Here is a 23,423-nt window from a genome sequence, read left to right on the forward strand (position 1 = left end):
GCTGTACAGTGCACTTACTACACTTTGGAATCATAGGCAAGGTGCTGAAAATTGCATTTAAAATGCATGCTTTCTGATAGCTGGTTCACACGTCATGCTAAGCCAAACAGTGGCTACATGTGAGTGTGCGGCCTTCCAGGGAGATGGTGCCTGCCTCACTCGTTGCATTTGCAGCTGTGCCATTCTGAGACCAAGAACAAACCTAGGTTGTAACTCCAGAAGTCACCATGAACTAACCAAGGTTTGTTCTTGATTACCTTTTGTCCACAACAAACCAACCACAAGCCCAGGTTTGGATAGCATGCTAAGACAAACCATAGCTTGGCTGAACATGGCACAAAACAGCTGGTGAGGAGTGAAGTGGCCACAGTCATCTCCCTAAGCTATGGTTTGGCTTAGCATGAAGTGTGAACCAGGCCACTGTTAAAACTTGCATAGTTCTTTTCAGTAGCTGAAAGATTCTTGTCCAGCACTTTTCTGCCAATTGTTTTTGGTAAAAAAATTGAATCCATTAAAAAAAAAAATCCTACTTCCAACTTGTTAAGGCTGGCTTTGCTTCTAAACTTAAGTTGAATACAGTCATACCTTGGATCCTGAACGCCTTGCGAGTTGGAACATTGTGGTTTCCGAATGCCGCAAACCCGGAAGTGAGTGATCTGGTTTGCAAACATTTTTTGGAACCTAAACATCCCACTGGCTGCAGGAGCTTCCTGCGGCCAATCGGAAGCCGCGCCTTGGTTTCCGAACATTTTGGAAGCCGAACGGACTTCCGAAATGGATTCCGCTTGACTTCCGAGGTACCAGTGTAAATCTGCCCTTCTAACAGAACAGGAGGAAATATTATTCATAAATTTGTAACGAATACTAACTAGCCAATAGGTTTCTTGGAAGAAAGCTGTATAGGAAAGAAATACTACTAGAAATTATTATCACATTGATTGCAAGTTCGTGAAGATAAACAAGTAGCTTCATAGTTTGTATTTTCATGAAGATGATTTTGTTCCTGTATTATCAGTGCACCTAACCTATGGATCAGTTTCTTTGAGATTTTGCTCAGTGTCAACTGAATGTCTTGGGCAACTTTAACAACGAGAAGAAGACATTATGGATTCATATTTGGTATTTAGAATGTCAGCTGTAATTTTGACTGCAGCAGGTGAAAATCAGGCCATATAATTAAAAGCTACTGCTGATTTGCATGATGCAGATAATTTTAGCACACTCTTGAAAACAAACCGGTATGAGAAAGTCATGAGTGAAAAGAGTTAAAACATGAATTCCCATTTTTAAACCACCAAAATTAGTCTGATGTAGCTGGCAATGGGGAGGACCTATTCACACGTGTTAGTGTTTCTTGCCTCTTATTTCTCTTCCCCTGTCTAAGTTGTGAGAGAGAGCAGGTCTCAAGCGTTTGCAGTTCAAACTGCAAGTAAACCCTTGTGCCAAACAAGTTACATTCAAGCAAAACAAGAACAATCTTTATTTTCTTTAGAACAAAATATACAGCAGAAGCATTAATAGTCTTTTGAACATAGTAACCTATTTTTTACACATTGATGATGGATGAAATACCTAATATTTACCAACCCTCCTCTTCCAACAGGCTGGTAGCAGTAAAAACCATATGGAAATAAACTTCGGTTTCATTTCACTTAAACCATGATTAGATAACTGATTTCAGGTTTATGTCTCAAAACCAGCCTTGAATGATTGATATTAATTTGTTAAGTGGTATAGAAACTGGAATAGAGGTATTTCTAGTCTATTTCATACTGTAATATGATACACATTCCCAAATACTTGTAACATTTAAAAAAATATAAAAATCAGTTTCTCTACTGTGCATGATGCGAATATACGTTTGTAATAGGAAGCACCAGCACATAAAACAGCCTTACAAAATACCAAGTTAGCGTCCTGATTCTAAACACTTGTGTGGGACAAAATGTTCAAACACCAGCATAATACTCTTTCAGTAGCCATAAAGCACTGTACTATGCAGTATGTTGGCACCAGTCAAGGTGTTGCATCCTGAACATTTACTTGCTTGTGGAGCAAGTATTAAGATCATACTGTTAGATATAACTCGGGGTGGAGGTGTTCCTTTGGGCTGAGCAATGCTTTTACATTTGGAAGGGAATTTTTTTATATATTTTACTTTAACATGCTCTTGCCATTTTCTATAGTAAGGTAAAGGTAAAGGTACTCCTGCCCGTTCGAGCCAGTCTTGCCAGACTCTAGGGTTGTGCGCTCATCTCACTCTACAGGCCGGGAGCCAGCGCTGTCAAGCTGTATCTGGCCAGCGTGACAAGCTGCATCTGGCGAGCCAGCGCAGCACACGGAACGCCGTTTATCTTCCCGCTAGTAAGCGGTCCCTATTTATATACTTTCACCCGGAGGTGCTTTCGAACTGCTAGGTTGGCAGGCGCTGGGACCGAACTACGGGAGCGCACCCCGCCGCGGGGATTCGAACCGCCGACCTTTCGATCGGCAAGTCCTAGGCGCTGAGGCTTTAACCCACAGCGCCACCCACGTCCCTTACCTATAGTAAGAGCACATGTATTATTTGAATTTGAAGCACTTCATGTTCTTAATTCGGCTTTAGATAACATCAAGATCGTGTGCCCTATTACAGGTAGAATTTGCATCCGGTACTAACCAGCCCTTAAAGAATGTAACTGAAAATAGGGGTAGCCACTGAGTGTGCTCTGATTATACCGAGCTCATAACCATTCCTACTAGCCATGCTGGCTGATACTAATGTGAATCCAACAACATCTGGAGGGTACCACATTGACTACCTCAGCATTACAGGAACAGCAAGGCTTAAGTCACTAGAATTGTCACTACAATACTAGAGTAAATGACAGTGCTTGCATTTTAGCTGGTGCTTTCTTGATGTGAAGTGCTTCAAGCAAGAGTGCTTCAATGCGCTACATGTGATGTTTCAATAATACAAGCAGCACTGCTTTTTACGTTTTCCAGAATAAATTAAACTCAAACCTCAAAACTGAAATCAGTGGCTAGAAAACAAATGCTATTCATATTAAATTTGAATTATTTTCCCTTACAGACCTCCATCTAATCTAGTCTTTCAATACCCTTTTGCAAAGATATGTATGTGACCCCACACATTTGTAATACACTATGTGCTTATGCCGGTTTTTTCAGTGTATATTAAGACTACCTGCTGAATCCAAATTATGTGATTATAACTACTGGAGTACACACAGTAATCATTTTCAATAGGTTTTACAGTTTATTCCTGCATTTGACTTGTACAATTAACTACTGCCAATTTTTTCCCTGTAGCAAAATGATAAATATAAATTGGTCACTCCAAGATGATGGCTACTATAAACACTTATACAGCGTATTGTCATGTACTATGAGCGATCGCCAAAGAAGAGAAGACATTTTAAAAGAATCACCAGCTTTTCATACCATCTTGTCCCTAAGGATTTTGCTCATCCCTCGTTATGGTGCCTGTGGATTAATTGGCAAAAGGTGTTAGTCAGATGCCTCCTAATTTGTGCTCCCTTTAGGGAAGGATGAAACCAACAACTGGATGTAACAATTCCAACCAAGGAACTCCCAAGAAAAAAAGTCTGTTTACAAGCTGTATCAGCTTGACTGCAGTGTAATGACACTCATGGCATACTTAGCTCTGAAGTTTCAATAAAAGGGTAACATCTCCAAGCCACAGCATCCTTGTAAAATGTTTTCTTTAGGAGCACAGTCAACTTCTGTGGTTAGAAAACTCTAACTCTAATTTATGGGCTCATTCATTCGAGCAAAGTAGTGTAGAAGAAAACATACAAGGTTTTTTTTTATGCTGGCTATATTATTTCAGATATCTGAGTAAGCTTGAAAGCATAAGATGTGTCTTGCAAACAGTACTATATACATGGATTATAGCAGGGGACCTCCCTCATACAGCACCTATGAAAAATACACAGGTGTGTGAAAATTGCACCTGTGTACTGGTTGCAGTCCACAATTGGTCATTAATTTTCATAATGCGTATGTGGAACAGGTGTGAAAACAGCTCCACACAGTGGTATACATGCTTCTCTCTTGGATAGTTAATCTACAAGAAGGTTGGGTGAAGTAACCCAAACTGCTTATATGAAAATCTTTCTTGAAGTGCAACCATAGCCATCTCTGAAAACTGGGTTTTTTGAGATGTGGCCAGAATACAGGAATTCTGGTTGGGGTATGCTGTGACAACTTTGGTGCAGAATGTTACATCATTAATAAATATTCCGTCCACTAAAAGGATATGAAGTAAAGCAGTCTAGCTACAGTACACCTGAATTAACACTTTATCCATTTAAATCATTGCAGTTTGGAGAAGAAAACCAAGAAGGAAAGGGAAGGAGGCTTGAACTGGCAGTTGTAAGCAAAAATATGATCTAAGGGAAGCCCTGGAATTCTTTATTTTGGTAAATCATTCATATTGTAATGTCCTACACTAAGATGAATTACTTAAAGTCCAAGGCAATCTCACGGCTGCCTATACTGCAATCCATAAAACTATCGCTGGCAGAAAGCCAAGTAATCTCTCGTTACAGTCATTTCTCAAATGTCTGCTAACCTACACATTAAATTAGAAAACCCTAAAAGCAGCTAGGAAAGGGGAAAAGCACTTCTGACTCTTGAATTTGGAGTCTTAACCGTGCCAGAGAGGTAGGTATTTGGTTATAGGTATTCACTAGTGAAAGTTTTCGAACAGCCACTGTTGGATGCAACACAAGCAAATGGGAACGTGAAAGATGAAAGCTAACACACAACTTGAAAACGAGGAAATTGCAGTTAATGAGCAAGAGTTGCAAGAGTTGTTTTTCTGCTAAGAGGTATCTTGGGTGTTAATTCCAAAGAGGTAACAAAAATATGGTAAACCTGTGTATTTTAGTCAGTATTAGAACTATCTTACTTCCATTTTATCCCTGACCTTTAAAAACAAACTTTTTTAAACCTAAGTGCTAGCAGCTAGATTTCTGAACGTTGAAATGAGCTGGTGCAAAACTGCCAACAGCTGTTCAGATCAGCTGTCATTTAGGCGTTTTAAGTGTTAAACTGGGTGTGAACGTCTCATTTAATCTGTATTTGTTTCATGTCATTCCACCCACAGGTGCAAAAGGTTGCAACATTAGGCTGCAATCCTTTGCACAAGTTGGTTCCACTGAAATGAAAAGAGGGTGGAAGTGAGAGGTCAGTTTTCTGTTCCAAACCTAGACAGCCCCACTCTTTCTTTTTTTCAAGAAAAAGTCTAGACAGCTGGAGTTAATACAACAAAATTTACATAAATCATTCTCAACATCCAAAGGACAGCACACATTGAAAAATAAAGCCCGTCTCACAACAAGGCTTATATGCTACTGTTGTTACAAAGGCTCAGATTTTTAAAAAGAAGCGTTAATGCAAACTGCAATGACATCCTGCGATGCAGCTTTAAAGGCCATTCCTTCATCCTCATGCTGCTTGAATTCATGGGTGTGTTTTTTTAAAGCAAAACCACAGGTCTCTTTCTCAAAATGAATGTAAGGGCTTGGTCCGCTGCAGAACAGTTATTCCCCAAGGCTTTGTGTTGACTGGGTGAAAGTAGAAAGCCATGAGGACATGGCTGATTTTGCACTCGTGAGAGCTCCTCCAACTGACTGACCTGGATTTTATAGGAAAAAGAGGGGAAGGTTAGGCAAAGGTAAGGCTAAGATGAGAGCAATTAATAGCACGGTGCTTGCTTAGAAGTAATTCCCATTAAGTTTAATAGGGCTTGAAAATTATATATGGGATTGTAGTGCAAGGGCACTTACATCTATGTGTAAAAAGCAGATTTCTCGAAGAGACAGCCTCTTGTTTTGGCATTCTCTACGACGTTTCTAGAGCTGGTTCAGACTGGTGAAGCTTGGGATGAAGACTCCATAGGTCTGTGTAAGTATGCAACACTCATAGCTATCTCTGGAATTGGTGGTTTGGGGAAAGTGGGCTGACGAGTATGCAAGGCTGAGGGGCTCGCCTCACTGCAGTAGTAAACTTGATGGCTGAGATGAGAGGCATGCGGAATCTTACAGCTTTCAAATTCCAAAAATGAGGGGTGCTAAAAAGATGTAACATGACTTGGGAATCCCAAATATATTTTGTTTGAGTTAATATAATTTCGTTCTGCTTGGTAAGTTAGGTGTGTGTAAAATTGTATAGAAATCATTGAAAATGATTGCCAAGTACTTGCATTTATATTATATACAGTGGTACCTCGGGTTACAGACGCTTCAGGTTACAGACTCTGCTAACCCAGAAATAGTGCTTCAGGTTAAGAACTTTGCTTCAGAATGAGAACAGAAATTGTGCTCCGGCAGTGTGGCACCAGCAGGAGGCCCCATTAGCTAAAGTGGTGCTTCAGGTTAAGAACAGTTTCAGGTTAAGTACGGACCTCCGGAATGAATTAAGTACTTAACCCGAGGTACCACTATATTACTTGTTATTATTTAGCATTACCTGACATTTTCAGAAGGTAAAATTAAAATCCTTTGGTTTATGTGGTTTTTACCACATAAGCTAGATGTTGTCCAATCACAAAATAGTAAGATTCAAATCCCTCACACCCAAAAGCATATTTTTAAGACCCCTCACTGAAGAAATATGCGATAAAGTTTCACCTCCCCAAATGACACGTCCTACGAGTGTTGTGCATGAAGTTTCCCGTTTCACTTCTCCATACATAGTGCTTCAGTTGGTTTCCTGCTATCCCTTCATTTACGGAAGGTAGCAACATTTGCGTGCTGTTGGTGGAGATATATACCACCAACAAGATTCTTGAAACAGGCCGTGGAAGTTAAGGTTTCTGTTTGCAGCATACAAGTGTCACAGCACGTACTGATTTCCAGTTACGAAGCATCTTACCTACGGCTCTTCCTGTCTGTACAACGTTCCGGCTGGTTGTAACCATGGCATTTCCAATCTTCTTGCCCCGTTCACTATTCTGTACAGAACTAAATGAGAGGAAAATGTCATAGCGTCATACAACTGACTTCCACTGTTTCCAAGCATGTAAACTGACCATGAAACTAAACAAAGGAGTTGGCAATAAAGAAAGAAAAAGTACCTAGTAGGCCGATACTTTTATTAGGCCAAGGTACTAGATTTAAATGGCAGGTATTAAGCCCTGTGGTCACTAACTCTCAGACAAGAATAAAGGTTCTTTATAATATTGTAAGCATGGATATAGTTCTAGTTTGCACATACCGTTAAACCATAGTTGTAAAACTCAACTCAGCTACCAACAAATGGCACTTTAAAAATGGAAAGCATTAGAAACCATAGAAATAGAGAAAGCAATGATACAACTACTATACAGTGGTGCCTCGCAAGACGAAATTAATTCGTTCCGCGAGTCTCTTCGTCTAGCGGTTTTTTCGTCTTGCGAAGCAACCCTATTAGCGGATTAGCTATTAAAGGCTTAGCGGCTTAGCTGCTAAAAGGCTATTAGCGGTTTAGCGACTTAGAAAAAGGGGGTGGGGAGCGAAAAAAAAATCTCAAGACTTGCAAGACATTTTCATCTTGCGAAGCAAGCCCATAGGGAAATTCGTCCTGCGAAGCGCATCGAAAAACAGAAAACCCTTTCGTCTAGCGGGTTTTCCGTCTTGCGAGGCATTCGTCTTGTGGGGCACCACTGTATTTAAAGCAAACGTTTTATGAATTTGGAGGGAAGAGACCTAAACTCCTAGCAAATGGGGAGAAATAAAACAACTTTAACAGATACAAAGACCAAAACGGGGAAAAAAATTTTCTACTAAAATTTTGTGAACATTTAAGGAGTTTTCCTCTGTACTCTTCTAAGTCCACTCCACTCAGAAGAGATACAAAAATTTCTGGACACAATAACACCACCAACTTTGGGGGCAAAACTTATGGAAGAGCTGATTATAGAAGAAGAGATTATTATTTTTTTAAGGTAGGCAAACCCCAGGCCCAGATAGGTTTTCCACAGTATTTTATAAAGCATTTAAATCTGATGTTTACACATATGACCAAACTATATACTGACATTCTAACTGAGACCTATCACCACCAATCTGGAAACAACGGAGGATAGTAGCAATCTCCAAACCATACAAGGACCCCTCAAAGGTAGAAGCTTACCATCTATTTTCTCTACCTAAACTGGATTAGAATTCTTTCTACAGCAGAATGGTCAATAGAATGTAAATAATAATAATTTTTTTTTTTGTTTAAAAATGCATTCATCTGGATCTGGTTGGTTTGTCCTGGGCCATAAGATTACAGACCCAATTAAAATAAATGTAATTTATTATGGTAAACAAACTATTCCATCAAGTGCTGCTCTGTGCAGAACGCAACGTCTGTACTGTGTTCACACAAGTGTGGCAAAGGCAGGCATGGGGGATCAGTGAAGTGGGGATTTTGGAGCACACTGCTTGTTCACGTTAAACCACAGCTTATTTTAAAACCATGGTTTAGTGATATGTGTAAACTGGGCCACAGAGTCCATCTGACAATTATTCTGAACATTTCAACAGTCATCACCTGCCAGAATACCAAACCCCAGTTTAACATGAAACTATGCTCACCAATTTATAAAAATCCCAGTCTTCCAAAGCATATTCAGTTATGGTACTTACTGTGACAATCTTAATTTCACATCTGAAACCGAGTATTGGCCTTGGAATGGGTGACTGAAAAGTGTTTTGTAAGGAGGTGGAAGAAAAGAGAAGAGAAAAACAGAACACAAATTTAAAATGTTTTGTGTGTTGTAACAATAAAAACAGAAAACATAAGCCATTCCTTTCTAACTAGGCTGAAAACATTAACATTTCTTGGCTCCTGGTCTGGTCAGTTTGCATTGGGGGAGATCTCAGAGGCCTCAATGGCTGTACAGTGGACAAAACATTTAGCACTGATCCATCTCTGAATTCCTTCCCTGGGTTACAACCTGCTGCTCCTCTGAAATGCCTTCCATTTTAAAGTGGCTGTTCAGTTACACCACAGTCACTTCCAATGTCCTCCAGACTTCTCTCCTAATTCTGACTCTGTGGGACAGTGGCCACAATCAGGAGCCAAGGGCCTCTGCACCTCCAGACAACTGTTTAAGTAAGTACTTGTCGGTGTGACAGTGCAGCGATATGGAAGAAATTAAATTCTTGGCTAAAAGCCTCTGAAGTTCAGATGGAATTACATTCAGATAAAATGGTCAAAGCAACATCAAGAGCACAGATACATCCTGCTGTTAGGGGCTTGGAAGCACTAATTGTTTGAATTGTGTTGTGTTCTGATCTTCAGAAACAGGACATATTTTGGCCACCTTACACCAGGCAAGCAGGCAGAGAGGACCATATTTTTGTTTACCTAAAGAACAGCATTCTTTTTTAAAAAAAAGATATTTATTGAAATTTCAACATGTTACAAAAATAAGAAAAAAGTAAAAAGAAAAAAAATACAAAATAAAAGCAGTTAAAAACAAATCAGTCTTCCCATATCTTGTCTTTCATTTGCTTATTTCCCTGACCTCCTCACACCTCCCTCCCTTGTATTCAGATCAGTTAGTTAATTCAGCAAATCCTTTCCCTCTTTGATTTTATCTTAATCTTTTATCTTAATATATTGTTACTTTAGATTGTCAACAGTCCATTTTTACATTTCCTTTATAACATTACTGCTAAAAAACCACTTAACTTCAATCCAACATCATTCTAACATTCATTAATTTCCTAAAGAACAGCATTCAAGGCAAGCTAAATGCAGAACATGCAACATCTGAAGCACAAGCAAGGAGACAGATATGTGGGGAAAGTGAGTTCCAGAACTAGAAGTTTGTAATTTTGAAGCCTGGTACTACTAGGAAACGGAGAATTCTTGCTTGTGCTTCCTGGAAATTAAATGGCAGACCTAGGAAGTCGCAGATGCTCAAGACGACAGCATTCCTCTCTCTACTTCTTCCATACAAACATTAAAGCTAAAATTTCTTACCTGGGATTTACCTCTGCGAGAGCTGGGTGCTTATTGCTGTTCCACACTCTGTAATTGTGTGTATTCTTCCAAGCTGCTACAAAGGTTGTTCCAAAGTCTGATAATATTTTTTCACTGTCTGATGAATAAAATAGATAAGAGAAACCTAAGCAGCTTCAATACTTTGCATGCTATGTGTGTGCATGCAAAGAAGCAAGCACATTTAAATTTTTTAAAAGGCAGTGTGCACCTTCTGCATAGTAATACTGTCAATGCAACACAGCAACAAATAGAAAGTGGATGGCGCTGGCTAACAGACTGGATTTCCACATGTTTGAAAGCCCGAAAATCTAATTTCCCCCCTTGTGTATCACTGTAAATACAGGTGTGGAAGGGGTGGTGTCATCCCTGATCACGTCTATGACAGTGATGGCCAAGCTTGGCCCTCCAGCTGTTTTGGGACTACAATTCCCATCATACCTGACCACTGGTCCTGCTGGCTAGGGATGATGGGAGTTGTAGTCCCAAAACAACAGGAGGGCCAAGTTTGGCCATCCCTGGTCTATGACATACCAAGTCACTGAAATACAGCTGTTTTTCAATGGCATGGTGTCAGCAGACAGAAGAAAGACTCCACCCTCATATATAAACATGCACCTGGGCTAGCATTCAAGAACAGGAGTGTGGACTTGGGACCAATTGGCAAACAGGCAAATCTCTCCTTCCCCACTCAGTGCGGAGTGGCAGCTGCAACTGCCAGGAAGCAAATAAACAACTGGAAATAAAAGGTTTAATTAGTGAAATTGATGGGAAGTTAAAACTAAGCAGATTATGCAATTAAGATATAAAAAACAGCTTGAAAAGAGACAGAATTTTAAGAAGGAACTAATCTGGATTTTCAGTGGATTTGGAGAGGTGGGACCATTTCTTCCCAAGCATCTGATATAAAACACTCCAAATCATCACACAGTCCTTTAGACAGAGCCAAGCGCTTTGATAGTAAAACCTGGATCTGCGTTACTGTGTGCTAGCATGTAGCATCAGATCAGATTAAGAGGAAGATTTAGGGCTGTGTTAAGTGCGGAGCCCTGGGGGCGCTGCAACTATGATGTAGAATGGAAGGAGAGAGGAGAGGGGGCATTGCACAGGGTGCTGCTAATATTTGAGACCGCAAGACCTGCCACTGAGATTAGGCGGCAGCAAGTCTCATGGACAAGCCTCTCTCTCGGGCCTCAGACAACCTCTGCATGGGCCTGTGAGAAGCAATCCCTCTTTTTAATACAGCATCAGAGCTTCCATACGGTTACTAACCAGGTCAGACCCAGATCCCTATATTTCTTTGTCCTTTCCTTTTACTCTTCCTAGTTACAGCTGCTAAGTATATTCTTAGAGGATTTTTTTAAAAAATAAAAAAATGGAAGCAATGGCACCAGGGTTTACCTGGCTGCAGAGTAGCAGCGAGCAGCGCATGGAGATATGAGCCAAACTGGGCTCGGATCCACTCATCGCCTCCTTCCCAGCCAGTGCCGTCTAGGAAGACGTCGTCCCGGTTCTCAGTTACGTGCTTTACCAGGAAGTCTGCAAATCTTAAGTCAGCTGTTGTGGGATTCAGAACCTTCCTGAGCTCTGGATCATGGACTTGCACCAGAGCTTCCTCAATCTGTTGAGAAAAATCCAACATGAAAAAGCAGTGCAGAGGAAAAACTAAACAACCTGAGCTGAACACTTAAGAGGAGCTACTCTCTTCTGTTGAACCACAACTGATGTGCAGTGCTGCAGCGTTTGGGGATGAAGCTCAGTCTGACTGCAGAGTTGCAGGTGGCAACAGTGGAGTTTGGATTTGATATCCCGCTTTATCACTACCCTAAGGAGTCTCAAAGCGGCTAACATTCTCCTTTCCCTTCCTCCCCCACAACAAACACTCTGTGAGGTGAGCGAGGCTAAGAGACTTCAGAGAAGTGTGACTGGCCCAAGGTCACCCAGCAGCTGCATGTGGAGGATCAGGGAATCAAACCCAGTTCACCAGATTACGAGTCCACCGCTCTTATAACTAACTCAGTCACCGATCAACCATCTTTAGTCCCTACAACAAGCAATCAGCTTCTTTTTCCTTGTGATGAACAGAGTAAATTTGTGGTATGGGTCTTGTTCTGGGGAGGCAGGGTTGAAAAGTCTCTCTCTGGGTCTATTTCAACTCTACAACTGGATTGTTGGAGATAGAAGGGAAGCTCTCCAACAATGTTGCCACTCCAAGGGGCAGGTCACTATGTGTTTACAAGGAAAAGCTGCGGAAGATTGTTTCAAGCAACTACCATGTGGAAGCTGCAGTCTGTAGACTGGACCTCAAGGCAGTCTTTTCTGGAACAGTTCTGTATGAGTGGAAAGAACCATTAGTTTTACTCTGGGTCTTTGAAGAGTACCCAAATGCGGTCCTGGAAATTATGTTTCCCTCCTACTATAAAGAGGCGAAATAGGACTTGGGATAGGAAGAATCTTCCTGTTGGGTAGAATATACTCAGTAGTTAAGCAATTGTATTTGTTAGGAAGTATGACCCTTTGCCGGCTTTATCCTTATTTTTATGGCACATTTTACTAAAAAAAATTCTTCTTTTTTTAAAAAAGTTGCAATTCATTGACCTGTCTATGATATAAAAGAAAATGATTCATACCTCTACAATAGCATCACTTAGATGCTTTTGCTGACGGAAAAGGATGTTGGTGGCTCCTGCAACAAACCCACGAATGGTTATATCAGACAGGAGATGGTGTTGTTGCAGCGCCATGTACGGCAAGCAAAGGTATCCCTGAAACAGAGAAAAGGGAGGGAGGAGATCGATGTGAGGAAGAAAAAGGGTGAAGAGCAGGATTTGATACTTTAAAATGCTGTGATGCTCTAATGAACAAGGAAAAAATAACGAAGATTGTAATTGCAACTTGAACTGTTACTTCCTCATCTGTTAACAATTACACCTCCGTGGAATATTGCTCTGTTGAGTTAAACTATTACTGTCCATAAATTAGCAGGAAATCTAGGCAGGATACAGATTCAGCAAACTGTATGAACACACCCTGTGCGCAGTCACTGCCTCCTCCCAGACATACACGGGAGCAAATATGAATTAAATCTAAAGCAGACAAACTGTGGCTTGAAGCCTTTGCTGTGGGTTAAATTGGAAGTGAATATGAAAGGAGAAGTGTGGGAGGGAGGGAGGGAACATAGGCTTTTTTGTAGTAACGCCAAACCAATGTCTTGTGGTTCCTTGCTTTAAAGGCGTCCAGTTGATGGTGCCTGCATTTTATAGTTGTCAGATAAAGGGCAATGAGAACGGATTGATCAGACTGCAAGCCCAATTACTGTGACCTTCGGAGTCTCAGCAAAGAACATAAGGACAGAATGTACTATGCTGGGAAGTTGTGTCTGAGTAAGGCATACTGCAAAAAGTTGATCGTTTCATTATTAAATTTTATAGGAAACTGTCACCACTAGAACACTCTTGCTTTGTGACTACTCACTTTTAGAAATACACCCCCTCCAAGTAATATTGCAGTAACACTGTGAGTTTAACATGGAAAATTTATGGTGGAGGAAGGGGAACTGTTTTTAAATGAGTAACCATGGAAGAATTACAGGAAGTCAAGCTTATGATACAACAGTATTCTATAAAAACTGAGTAAGTAAACTCATTCTAAAAGAAGTTGATATCAGGTTTTCCAGCTAGAGTTTCACAAAATTAAGATTACAGAGCACATGGCTATAGTTTGCGTGTGTCTGCCATCAATTACGCCAGTATTTTCCAGGAAAGTTTACTATTTTTAAGAAGTCTTTGAACAAAACACTTTTATGTAGATTATACCCTAATTTTAACTGATGCTATTGAAAGCATAATTTTAACTTATAAATAGAATCAGTAACTCTAGGCCACTTCCAGCTGTTATAAAAATTGTGCTGTTGACTTGAAAGACTAAAGACACATAGGGGGGAAAGGAAACAAACATGAACTGCCTCATACAATCTGGGCATGAGAGACAAGAATTCCCATACTATAACATCTGTAATGTTGTTTAGCCCTTCAGACCGCTTCGCATGGTGCCCTTCCAATGTTTCGGTCCAAAGCACCCTTGACCATTGGCCTTGCTGGCAGGGGCTTAGGAGAGTTGGAGTTCACCTGGAGACCCCCACCTTGGCTACCTCCGACCTAAGGTATCAACATGCTCCTGACATTATCTTACTTACAGGAGCCACCAGCACTGAAGTTGTTCATGATAGATTTATTTATGTCTGTCAGCCATAGTAGTCAACGGGACCCAGATATTCCCGAGGTCTCTTTTAGATCAGCATTTCCCAATCTGTGGGTTGTGACCTGCAAGTGGGTCATGGGCTTTAGGATTCTTGATTGGTCTTCTCAAGTTACAGATATAAAATCAGCAAACATGCAGTTAAAATGCACGAAGCCGATGACTGCTGAAGATCTGAGGTCCACAATTCATGTGACAATAAAAACACTGTTTTACACTACTGGATAGATAGAATTTAATGAGTGTTCTTAGCATTGAGAATTTAATGAGTGTTTCATACATGGCAAGTGCTGGAAACACAGAGCTAGGCTAGGTCCCAGACTCACAAAGTCGGTACTGCTCTTTTGAGACTTTTCATATGGAATAGGGACACAGGGCAATATTCAGCCAAGTCTTGCTCAGAGTAGACACATTAACTTTACTGAAACTAAGCCATATGCATTAACCTTGGTGGGCCTATTCTGAGCTGAACAGGAAGCTGCCTTATACCAAGTCCGACCAACAGCCCATCTAGCTCATTATGGTCTCTACACTGACCAGCAATGGCTCTTCTGGGTTCCAGACAGTCTTTCCTGGAGATGTTGTGGACTGAACCCGGGACCTTCTGTATGCAAAGCAGTTCTCCACCAATTACCTATGACCCTGGCCACATCAGAGAAAGTGTTTGTTACTTCCATCCTACCAAGGCCCTGCCATGAGTGAGTACACCCCAGTTTCTGGTGATGGCACAAAGGCTCTTGGGTGTTCTGTCTGTTTTGGTTTTTTGTCCCACTCCCTTTGGGTATTAAGATATCCTTGCAGTTTGCAAAAAGGTTAACACCACTGGCCCTGTCAGCACAGCTGCCCGGCTTGTATTACCAGGACAGAGAGCTAGAAGACTCGTGCCTTGCGTTAAGAGTTTGGGTGTAATCCTTGACGCCTCCATTTCCATGGAGGCGCAGGTTACAACAACAGCCAAGACGACATTTTTCCACCTTCACCGCATCAAGCAGTTGGTTCCTTACCCTTCCCGCCCCGACCTGGCCACAGTGATCCATGCGGCACTCACCTCCAGGCTTGACTACTGTAATTTGCTCTACGTGGGGCTGTCCTTGAAGCTGTCCCAGAAACTCCAGCGGGTGCAGAATGCTGCAGCGAAGCTCCTCACAGGGTCTCTGCCATGGGAGCATATTCACCCAGTGCTTTTCCAGCTGCAGTGGCTCCCGGTGGAGTACAGGGTCAGATTTAAGGTGCTGGTTTTGACTTTTAAAGCCCTTCACGGCCTAGGACCCTCATACCTACGGGACCGCCTCTCCTGGTATGCCCCACGGAGGACCTTAAGGTCCATATATAGCAACACCCTAGAGGTCCCGGGCCCTAAGGAAGTTAGATTAGCCTCAACCAGAGCCAGGGCCTTCTCAACACTGGTGGAACGCTCTGTCTCTTGAGACCAGGGCCCTGCAGGATCTGATCTCTTTCCGCAGGGCCTGTAAGACAGAGTTGTTCCACCTGGCCTTTGGCTCAGAATCAGTTTGATTCCCTCCCCCTTTTCCTTTTTCCTTTCTCCTCCTATGATGAGATTGCTCCCTAATTGTTTTAATGTTGTATCTTAATCTTTTAAATTGTATTTTAATCAACTTGTTTTTATTATGGGTTGTTAGCTGCCCTGAGCCCGGTCTTGGCTGGGGAGGGTAATTTACTAAAGGAGACTAATTTACTAAAGGAATTGCTTATTTGTTTTTTAAAAAATTCGCAGTCCACCTTTATGAGTAGCACTTGCTCCAGGACAGCTTACCCAATGAGAGGATAAAAATACAACTTTGAAACAAGATAAAAAGCAACGTGGAAACTTTCCAGAAGCCAAAACATGCTAGGTTACCTTAGTGAAAACAGCTAACGGCATGCCATACTGGTCCTCTTCCAAACCTGATATAAGGCCAGGAACAAAGACGGCATGCCCTGTGTTAGGTTGAGGCTGCACAGTAATGGGAATGCTTTCAGAAACTGCAGGTTCCTTTGGAAGGATTTCAGTCTGTGCTGCTACTGCAGTGATTTCACCTTCTCCTTCTTTCAAGCTGGGGTCCTCCAGGATATTAGGATCCAGGGTTTCCCAGTCACTTTCAGATGATTCTGGAGAAGTGCGTGAGGGAGGTTTCAAATGCTGCCCATTGTCCCTGGAGACGTGTGCTCCGTTGAGATTGTCCTCGGCCTGAAATAAAGGTACATCTACTTTCTCAGTGTCCCGTTCTTGGTTTCCGGACAACGTTGGGCCTTCTGCATCTGTTTCCACGTTTTCGTTTGAAAGCGCCACAGTGGACAAGGAAACATAATAATCTGTAGGAGGTGGGACTTCCTGCTGGCTGACATCCTCTGAAACACTCTTCCTTGGCCGGTACTGTGAACAGTCAGTGAGACCATGCTCTATCATACCTGGAAATTATAAAAATCTCTTGGATAACAGCATCATGAAAAGTGAGTTTATCATAATACAAAACACATTGCATACTTTGAAAGCTACCTTGAAAGCTACCTTCCAATTCTACAATTCTAAGAATGATCTTAGATTTCCATGCACGGTATATTTATAGCTTGAAGCGCAGTTCCTTATACCGTATTTTTCACTCCATTGGACGCACCGGACCATAGGACGCACCGCACCATAGGAGGGGGAGAACAGGGAAATTTTTTCCCCCTTGTTCTCCCCCTCTAAAACAAGGTGCGTTCAAGGTACATTCACCAGAGCTTGTGGGGCTGGCGGTGGGGGGAAGCGCTGCTTTCCCCCACCGCCAGCCTCAAAGATCCCTGAAGCCTTTGGAGTGCAGCGCCCCGCTGCCCTGCAGAGGCTTTGCGCACAGCCGTCCTCAAGCTAGAGCAGCGAGACGGAGCCCTCCGTCTCGCTGTTCTGGCTTGGGAACAGCCTTGCTAGCCTCTGCAGGACAGCGGGGTGAAGGCACCCCGCTGCCCTGGAGAGGCTTTGCGCGCAGCAGTCCCCAAGCTAGAGCAGCAAGACTCCACAGTGCTCCGTCTTCCTGTTCTGGCTTTGGGCTTAGCGGCGCAGCCTGCATTCGCTCTATAGCATAGCATAGCATAGCATAGCACTGTAGAGTTGGAAGGGACCCTGAGGATCATCTAGTCCAACCCCCTGCAATGCAGGAATATGCAGCTGGTCCATACAGGGATCGAACCTGCAACCTTGGCGTTATCAGCACCATGGTCTACGCACACACATTTCCCCTTAATTTTTGGAGGGGAAAATGTGCGTCCTATAGAACGAAAAATACGGTACTTGCTAAAATATACCATACTAGTGATCTTTCATGAGACAAGCTGTATCCGAATGTCATTCATATCTATGGTTTAGCAATACCAGAATGAATATAGCCTTCTTTCAGCCTTGACATTTCCCTTCCTCTCCTCTTACTGTATGACTGGGAGAAGGAGTTCTGATTAACTGTGATTTTTCACGTGGTCTGGGCCAGCAAACTGTGGTTAGCATTAACGATGGTTTGTTTCAAACCATCCAACTTCGAACAGTGATTTCTAAAAATGGCTTGTGTAAACCAACCACAGCTAATCACAGTTCTAGGTTCAGGTGACATGGGAAACTGTGTAACATGCTTTCTATTGTTGAAAATACTTTACTCTCACTTACCGGGAAAGAGTGATAAGACTGTCATTAGGGCTCCCACCAGCCTATTCACTGGAGAGATATAAAACAGAACCTGAAAGGGAGGGGAGCGGGAATCACAAACGTTAATTTCTAGAGAAAGAGAAGAACGAAAAACAAACAATTCCAGTTCATAGCACCCAGAATGATAGCAGCACATGACTTTCTGAGGCATAAAAAAGTAAAAGGTAAAGGACCCCTGACAGTTAAGTTGAGTCGCAGATGACTCTGGGGTTGTGGCACTCATCTCACTTTACAGGCCGAGGGAGCTGGCGTTTGTCCACAGACAGTTTTTCCAGGTCATGTGGCCAGCATGACTAAGCCGCTTCTGGCGAAAGCAGTGCAACGCATGGAAATGCCATTTACCTTCCCGCCGGAGTGGTACCTATTTATCTACTTGCACTTTTTGGTGTGCTTTCAAACTGCTAGCTGGCAGAAGCTGGGACCAAGCAACAGGAGCTCACCCCGTTGCGGGGATTTGAACCGCCAACCTTTTGATCGGCAAGCCCAAGAGGCTCCGTGGTTTAGATGTTTAAAGAACAGCATGCAGAACTCTACAGCACTGGAAATAGGAATCACAAGCAGCAATTTTTTTTAAGCATTAGACACATTTTTTCCTATATTGCAGTTTAGCTAAATTATTCAAGGATGCCCCAACACCATCTATATCCAGAGCCTAGGAGCCAACAGAGTACTGTGTGCTGTTAATAGTTCTTGAATGCATCTGGAGCCAGGTCTCATGGTATATAGCCTGAGTCAGCATGGACCTGCTCTTAGATAAGACCTATTCTTCAAAGAGGTTAACCTGCTCTTTTGTTTCATGGCCCTATCCCCTCTTCTTCTGCAACATTTGTAATCTCCTCAGATAATTCCAGCTATACAGCTGAAAGAACCCTCAGTACCTCCGCTGAAAACTGGACCTAGAAGCAGAGGATATGCTACTCTGCGTTTAGTCTTCCTTCCTCATAGGTTCAAGAAAACATCCCACAGATTTCTGTGCATTAAAATGGGAAGGGGAAGTATGGCTTGACGCTCTGGAGCACTCTTGCTTTTATGCTTTGCGACATGTAAAAAGTTCAGATTAATAATCATCTTCCCATGTTGCTGTAGCTATAATAGCCTGCAGCATTTAATCCAGGGGTCAGCAAACTTTTTCAGCAGGGAGCCGGTCCACTGTCTCTCAGACCTTGGGTGGGGTGGGGGTGGCAGACTATATTTTGAAAAATAAAATAAAATGAACGAATTCCTATGCCCCACAAATAACTCAGAGATGCATTTTAAATAAAAGCACACATTCTATTCATGTAAAAACACGCTGATTCCCAGACTGTTCATGGGCCAGATTTAGAAGGCGATTGGGCCGGATCCGGCCCCTGGGCCTTAGTTTGCCTACCCATGAATTAATCCCTTCCACCATTCATTTCTAAACATACGTGGCTACTGGATGAATATAAACCAATGGTACCCACAGGTGCACCATAACTGCCTATGGTTCCTGCAAATGATCTCAGTACAGCGGACACTCAGGTTGCGAACGTGATCCGGGCGGGAAGCATGTTCACAACCTGCAGCGTTCGCAACCCGCAGCGCCGTGTCTGCGCACATGCACGTCACGATTCGGCGCATCCACAAGTGCTGAAACCCGAGGTAACCTGTTCTGGTACTTCTGGGTTCGGCACAGTGCGCAACCTGAAATATCGCAACCCGAAGCGTCTGTAACCCGAGGTATGACTATAAATATCCTCTCAAAAATCTACAATGCTTGAGAGACGATTTGCTCTTCCTGCCCGGTTCCTGTTTACATTGGCTTGGCTTCTACTACACTGAACACACACTCTTATAAGCCTGCCCGTATTTTCTTACATGTCAAGGCTGTGACATGGTCTGAGCAAAGGGTAAGTGCAGAGAGCTTCTCTCTGGGAGTGAGCACAGTGTTGGCTTTTCCTTTTCTGCTCTTTTACATTTGGCAGCCATTTTGTGTTATGCTGCCTTGCCTACAGCTGTCTCTGTACATTTGCATATCTGTATCCCTATAGCCACACCACAACTTTAGCAAAGTTCGCTTACCTTTGCCATGGCAACTACCGCTGAATTGAAACATTAAAAAGCAGGCTAACAGAACAGGCATGTCTCAGCTAACTGCATGCGTGGGATAGCTCATAACATCTATCCACAGAGGCTTTTAATCCATATTCCATTAAACTACGTCATTAAGCAAGTCTATTTCAGTTCTTTCTGCCAACTTGGGGAGAAGGAAAAGATCTTACCTTTTTCTCTAGGAGAATCAGCTTAAAAAGTATTAAGACCTTCAAAACAAAGAGACACAAATCTTAAACAACAGCAATAGGTATGCATATCAATATTTCATGATATCATTCCCATTTGACACCAGAAATGCACAATAAATATCTGAACAAATGATTTCATCTACTTTTATAACTTGGCTTTTCTTTTAAAATACTCAAAGCACCTGAAAGGATCAATCAACCAATTAAACAACTCATAGTAGTAATGAGACATTATACATTTCTAGGTTTTAGGCCCAGATACGGGGCACAAACAGCTTTGGTCATCCTGGTGGATGATTTACAATGAGAACCAGACAAGATCACAACACGATTCATTTTCTTAGACCTCTCAGTGGCATTCAGTACCATTAACCACAGTATTTTCTGGACCGTGCAGCTGGATTGGAAAGGGGAGGAATGGTACTACGTTGGCCTCAGTCCTTTCTGGAGGTTTGGTCCCAGAATATGATACCGGAGGATTTCTCTTGTAGCCTATACCTCTGGCTTCTGGAGGCCCTAAAGATTCTATTCTGTCCCCCATGCTGTTTATCTTCTAAGCCAAACCATTGGGAGAAATCACCCTGAAGCCTGAGCTCAAATTGCAGATGATGCTAAGCTCTGCTTCTCTTTTCCACCTGTCAATCTCAGGGAGGCTGTGGAAATCCTAAATTAGGTGTCTGGAGACAGTCCGGAGGTGGATACGGGTGAATAAACAGAAACTCAGCCCAAATAATATACAGGTGCTATGCTTAGGGAAGCAAGCTGATCCGGACACAGGGGTACAACTGCTGTTTGATGGGCCTTGACGTCCCTGAAGGACCAAGTTTGTGGTTTCTCTTGGGCTCAGCACTATTTTTGGAAGCACAAGTGCCTTTTTTCCAGGGGAAACTGGGATACCACCTGCGACCCTATCTAGAGGGACTGGACCTTGTCTCAGTAATCCGTGCGGTGGTCACATCCAAGGTAGATACTATAATACACGGTACATGGGGCTGCCTTTGAAGATGATTTGGAAATGTCAGCTGTTGAGTTTGATTGCTAGTGGGTGCAAGGTGATGAGAGCACGTGGCCATGTTTAAAGTGCTGGTTTTGATATTTAAAGTCTCAAATGGTTTGGGGCCATGTTACCTGAAGGCCGTCTACATCAGTACAAGATCTGCCTTGAGAGGAAGCTGCCTCACACAAGGTCAGATCTTTTGTCCATCTAGATCAGTGTTGTCAATAATAATAATAATAATAAAATTTTATTTATATCCTGCCCTCCCCAGCCGAAGCTGGGCTCAGAGCGGCTAACAACAGTAAAATGATACAATATACTAAAATCATTTCATTATAAAATCAATTCAAATCAGATTAATGGCAACCATTGGGCTAGAGTTCTGTGAGGATTGCCAAAGGAGGGGGTCAGGCTGTGCCCTGACCAAAGGCCTGGTGGAACAGCTCTGTATTGCAGTCCCTGCAGAAAGATGTCAAGTCCCGCAGGGCCCTAGTCTCTTGTGACAGAGCATTCCACCAGATTGGAGCCACAGCCGAAAACGCCCTGGCTCTGGTTGAGGCCAGCCTAACCTCTCTGTGGCCCGGGACCTCCAAGATGTTTTTGTTTGAAGACCATAAGGTCCTCTGTGGGACATACCGGGAGAGGCGGTCCCATAGGTACGAGGGTCTTAGGCCGTATAGGGCTTTAAAGGTTAAAACCAGCACCTTAAACCTGATCCTGTACTCCACCAGGAGCCAGTGCAGCTGGTATAGCACCGGGTGAATGTGATCCCGCAGCGAGGACCCTGTAAGGAGTCTCACCGTGGCATTCTGCACCCGCTGGAGTTTCTGGGTCAGTCTCAAAGGCAGCCCCACGTAGAGCGAGTTACAATAATCCAGTCTGGAGGTGACCGTCGCATGCATCACAGTGGCTAGGTCAGGGCGAGAGAGGTAAGGAGCCAACTGCTTATCTTGACAGAGATGAAAAAATGCCGCCTTTGTTATAGCTGCAATCTGCGCCTCCATGGAAAGGGAGGTGTCGAAGATTACACCCAAACTCTTAACCGACGGTGCTGGCACTAATTGCGCCCCCTAATACTGACTGGTAGCAGCTTTCCATGTTTTTAGGGAGGGGACCTGGGACCTTCTGTATGCAAAGCAGTTCTTCTATCAATGAGCTACAACCCTTCACTATTAAGTATCACATCCAGCCCAAACGAACTAAGCCAACTATCAACCACAGAACAGTAACCTTTACAAACTTGAGTGGTCTTAATACATTTGAGAATTAATCCCCTAATAAACCTTGCTGGAGCAGATGCATCTTCACTGTTTGTCAAAAGCAGAGCAAAGGCAGAAGTAGATGTACCGTATTTTTCGCCCTATAGGACGCACTTTTTCCCCTCCAAAAATGAAGGGGAAATGTGTGTGCGCCCTATGGGGCGAATGCAGGCTTTCGCTGAAGCCTGGAGAGCGAGAGGGGTCGGTGCGCTCTCGCTCTCCAGGCTTCAGGAGAGCCACAGCGCCAGCCCCACAAGATCGGGGGACAGCGGGGAGGCAGAACGCTACCATCCCGCTGTCTCCCGATGTGGTTTGGAGGCTGATGGCGGGGAGACGCGTGCTTCTCCCCGCCGCCAGCCCCGCAAGCTCCGGGGACAGCTGGGAGGCGCAGCGCGTCTTCCCGTTGTCTCCGGACCTGGTCTGCAGGCGGGCGGCGGGGAGAAGAGCGCTTCTCCCCGCTGCCGGCCCTACAAGCGCCTGGGGGGGAAATAATTTTTTTTCTTTATTTCCCCCCCAAAAAACTTGGTGCGTCCTATGGGCCGTTGCGTCCTATGGGGCGAAAAATACAGTACCTCCTTCAGGACTCACATCAGGAAGAAACGTACCTTGTGTCTAAACTGAAGGACAAGATCTCGTGGAGACAGGCCTAAAAGTAGGGACAGCAAAACAATTAGCACACCTTAGTAAGAACCACCAACTCTTCCTGCTTATAAATGTGGAGAAACCTGCTGGCAGCAGGATTAAAAGATTTTGTACTATTTTCCCAGCGCTTAGGGGCAAAGAATCTGTGGGAGCTTACATGGTTCATTGATCGCAAATGCAAATTGGATTTTAACTACCAATAATAGTTGACTGCCTTCTCCCGTTAAAGCCAGGAGGAAGGAACATTATCTGGCCCTTCTCCTATTAATAGGCCTTTAATAATCCACTCATTACTTTTGAATAAACATGATTTTGAAAAAGCATCTGAG

At 43.1% G+C, this 23,423-nt stretch overlaps 1 protein-coding gene across 1 annotated transcript in view; it reads right to left on the reverse strand.

The window, feature by feature from the left end:
* Positions 1-3,239: 3,239 nt before the first annotated feature.
* The window catches only part of AVL9 (AVL9 cell migration associated), a 38,203-nt gene continuing 18,019 nt past the window's right edge, over positions 3,240-23,423 (reverse strand). Inside the window, exons 7-16 of the mRNA XM_083407064.1 lie at positions 23,058-23,098; positions 20,176-20,214; positions 17,894-17,963; positions 16,121-16,671; positions 12,636-12,770; positions 11,407-11,626; positions 9,988-10,105; positions 8,643-8,696; positions 6,904-6,992; positions 3,240-5,665 (exon numbers count right to left, since the gene is read on the reverse strand). Of these exons, the coding sequence (XP_083263190.1) occupies positions 5,571-5,665; positions 6,904-6,992; positions 8,643-8,696; positions 9,988-10,105; positions 11,407-11,626; positions 12,636-12,770; positions 16,121-16,671; positions 17,894-17,963; positions 20,176-20,214; positions 23,058-23,098 (1,412 nt within the window). The 3' untranslated portion in view covers positions 3,240-5,570. The remainder of the gene's footprint in view (positions 5,666-6,903; positions 6,993-8,642; positions 8,697-9,987; positions 10,106-11,406; positions 11,627-12,635; positions 12,771-16,120; positions 16,672-17,893; positions 17,964-20,175; positions 20,215-23,057; positions 23,099-23,423) is intronic.

This window comes from Podarcis tiliguerta, assembly GCF_965153285.1.
Source record: "Podarcis tiliguerta genome assembly, chromosome: 12".
Lineage (NCBI taxonomy): Eukaryota > Metazoa > Chordata > Lepidosauria > Squamata > Lacertidae > Podarcis > Podarcis tiliguerta.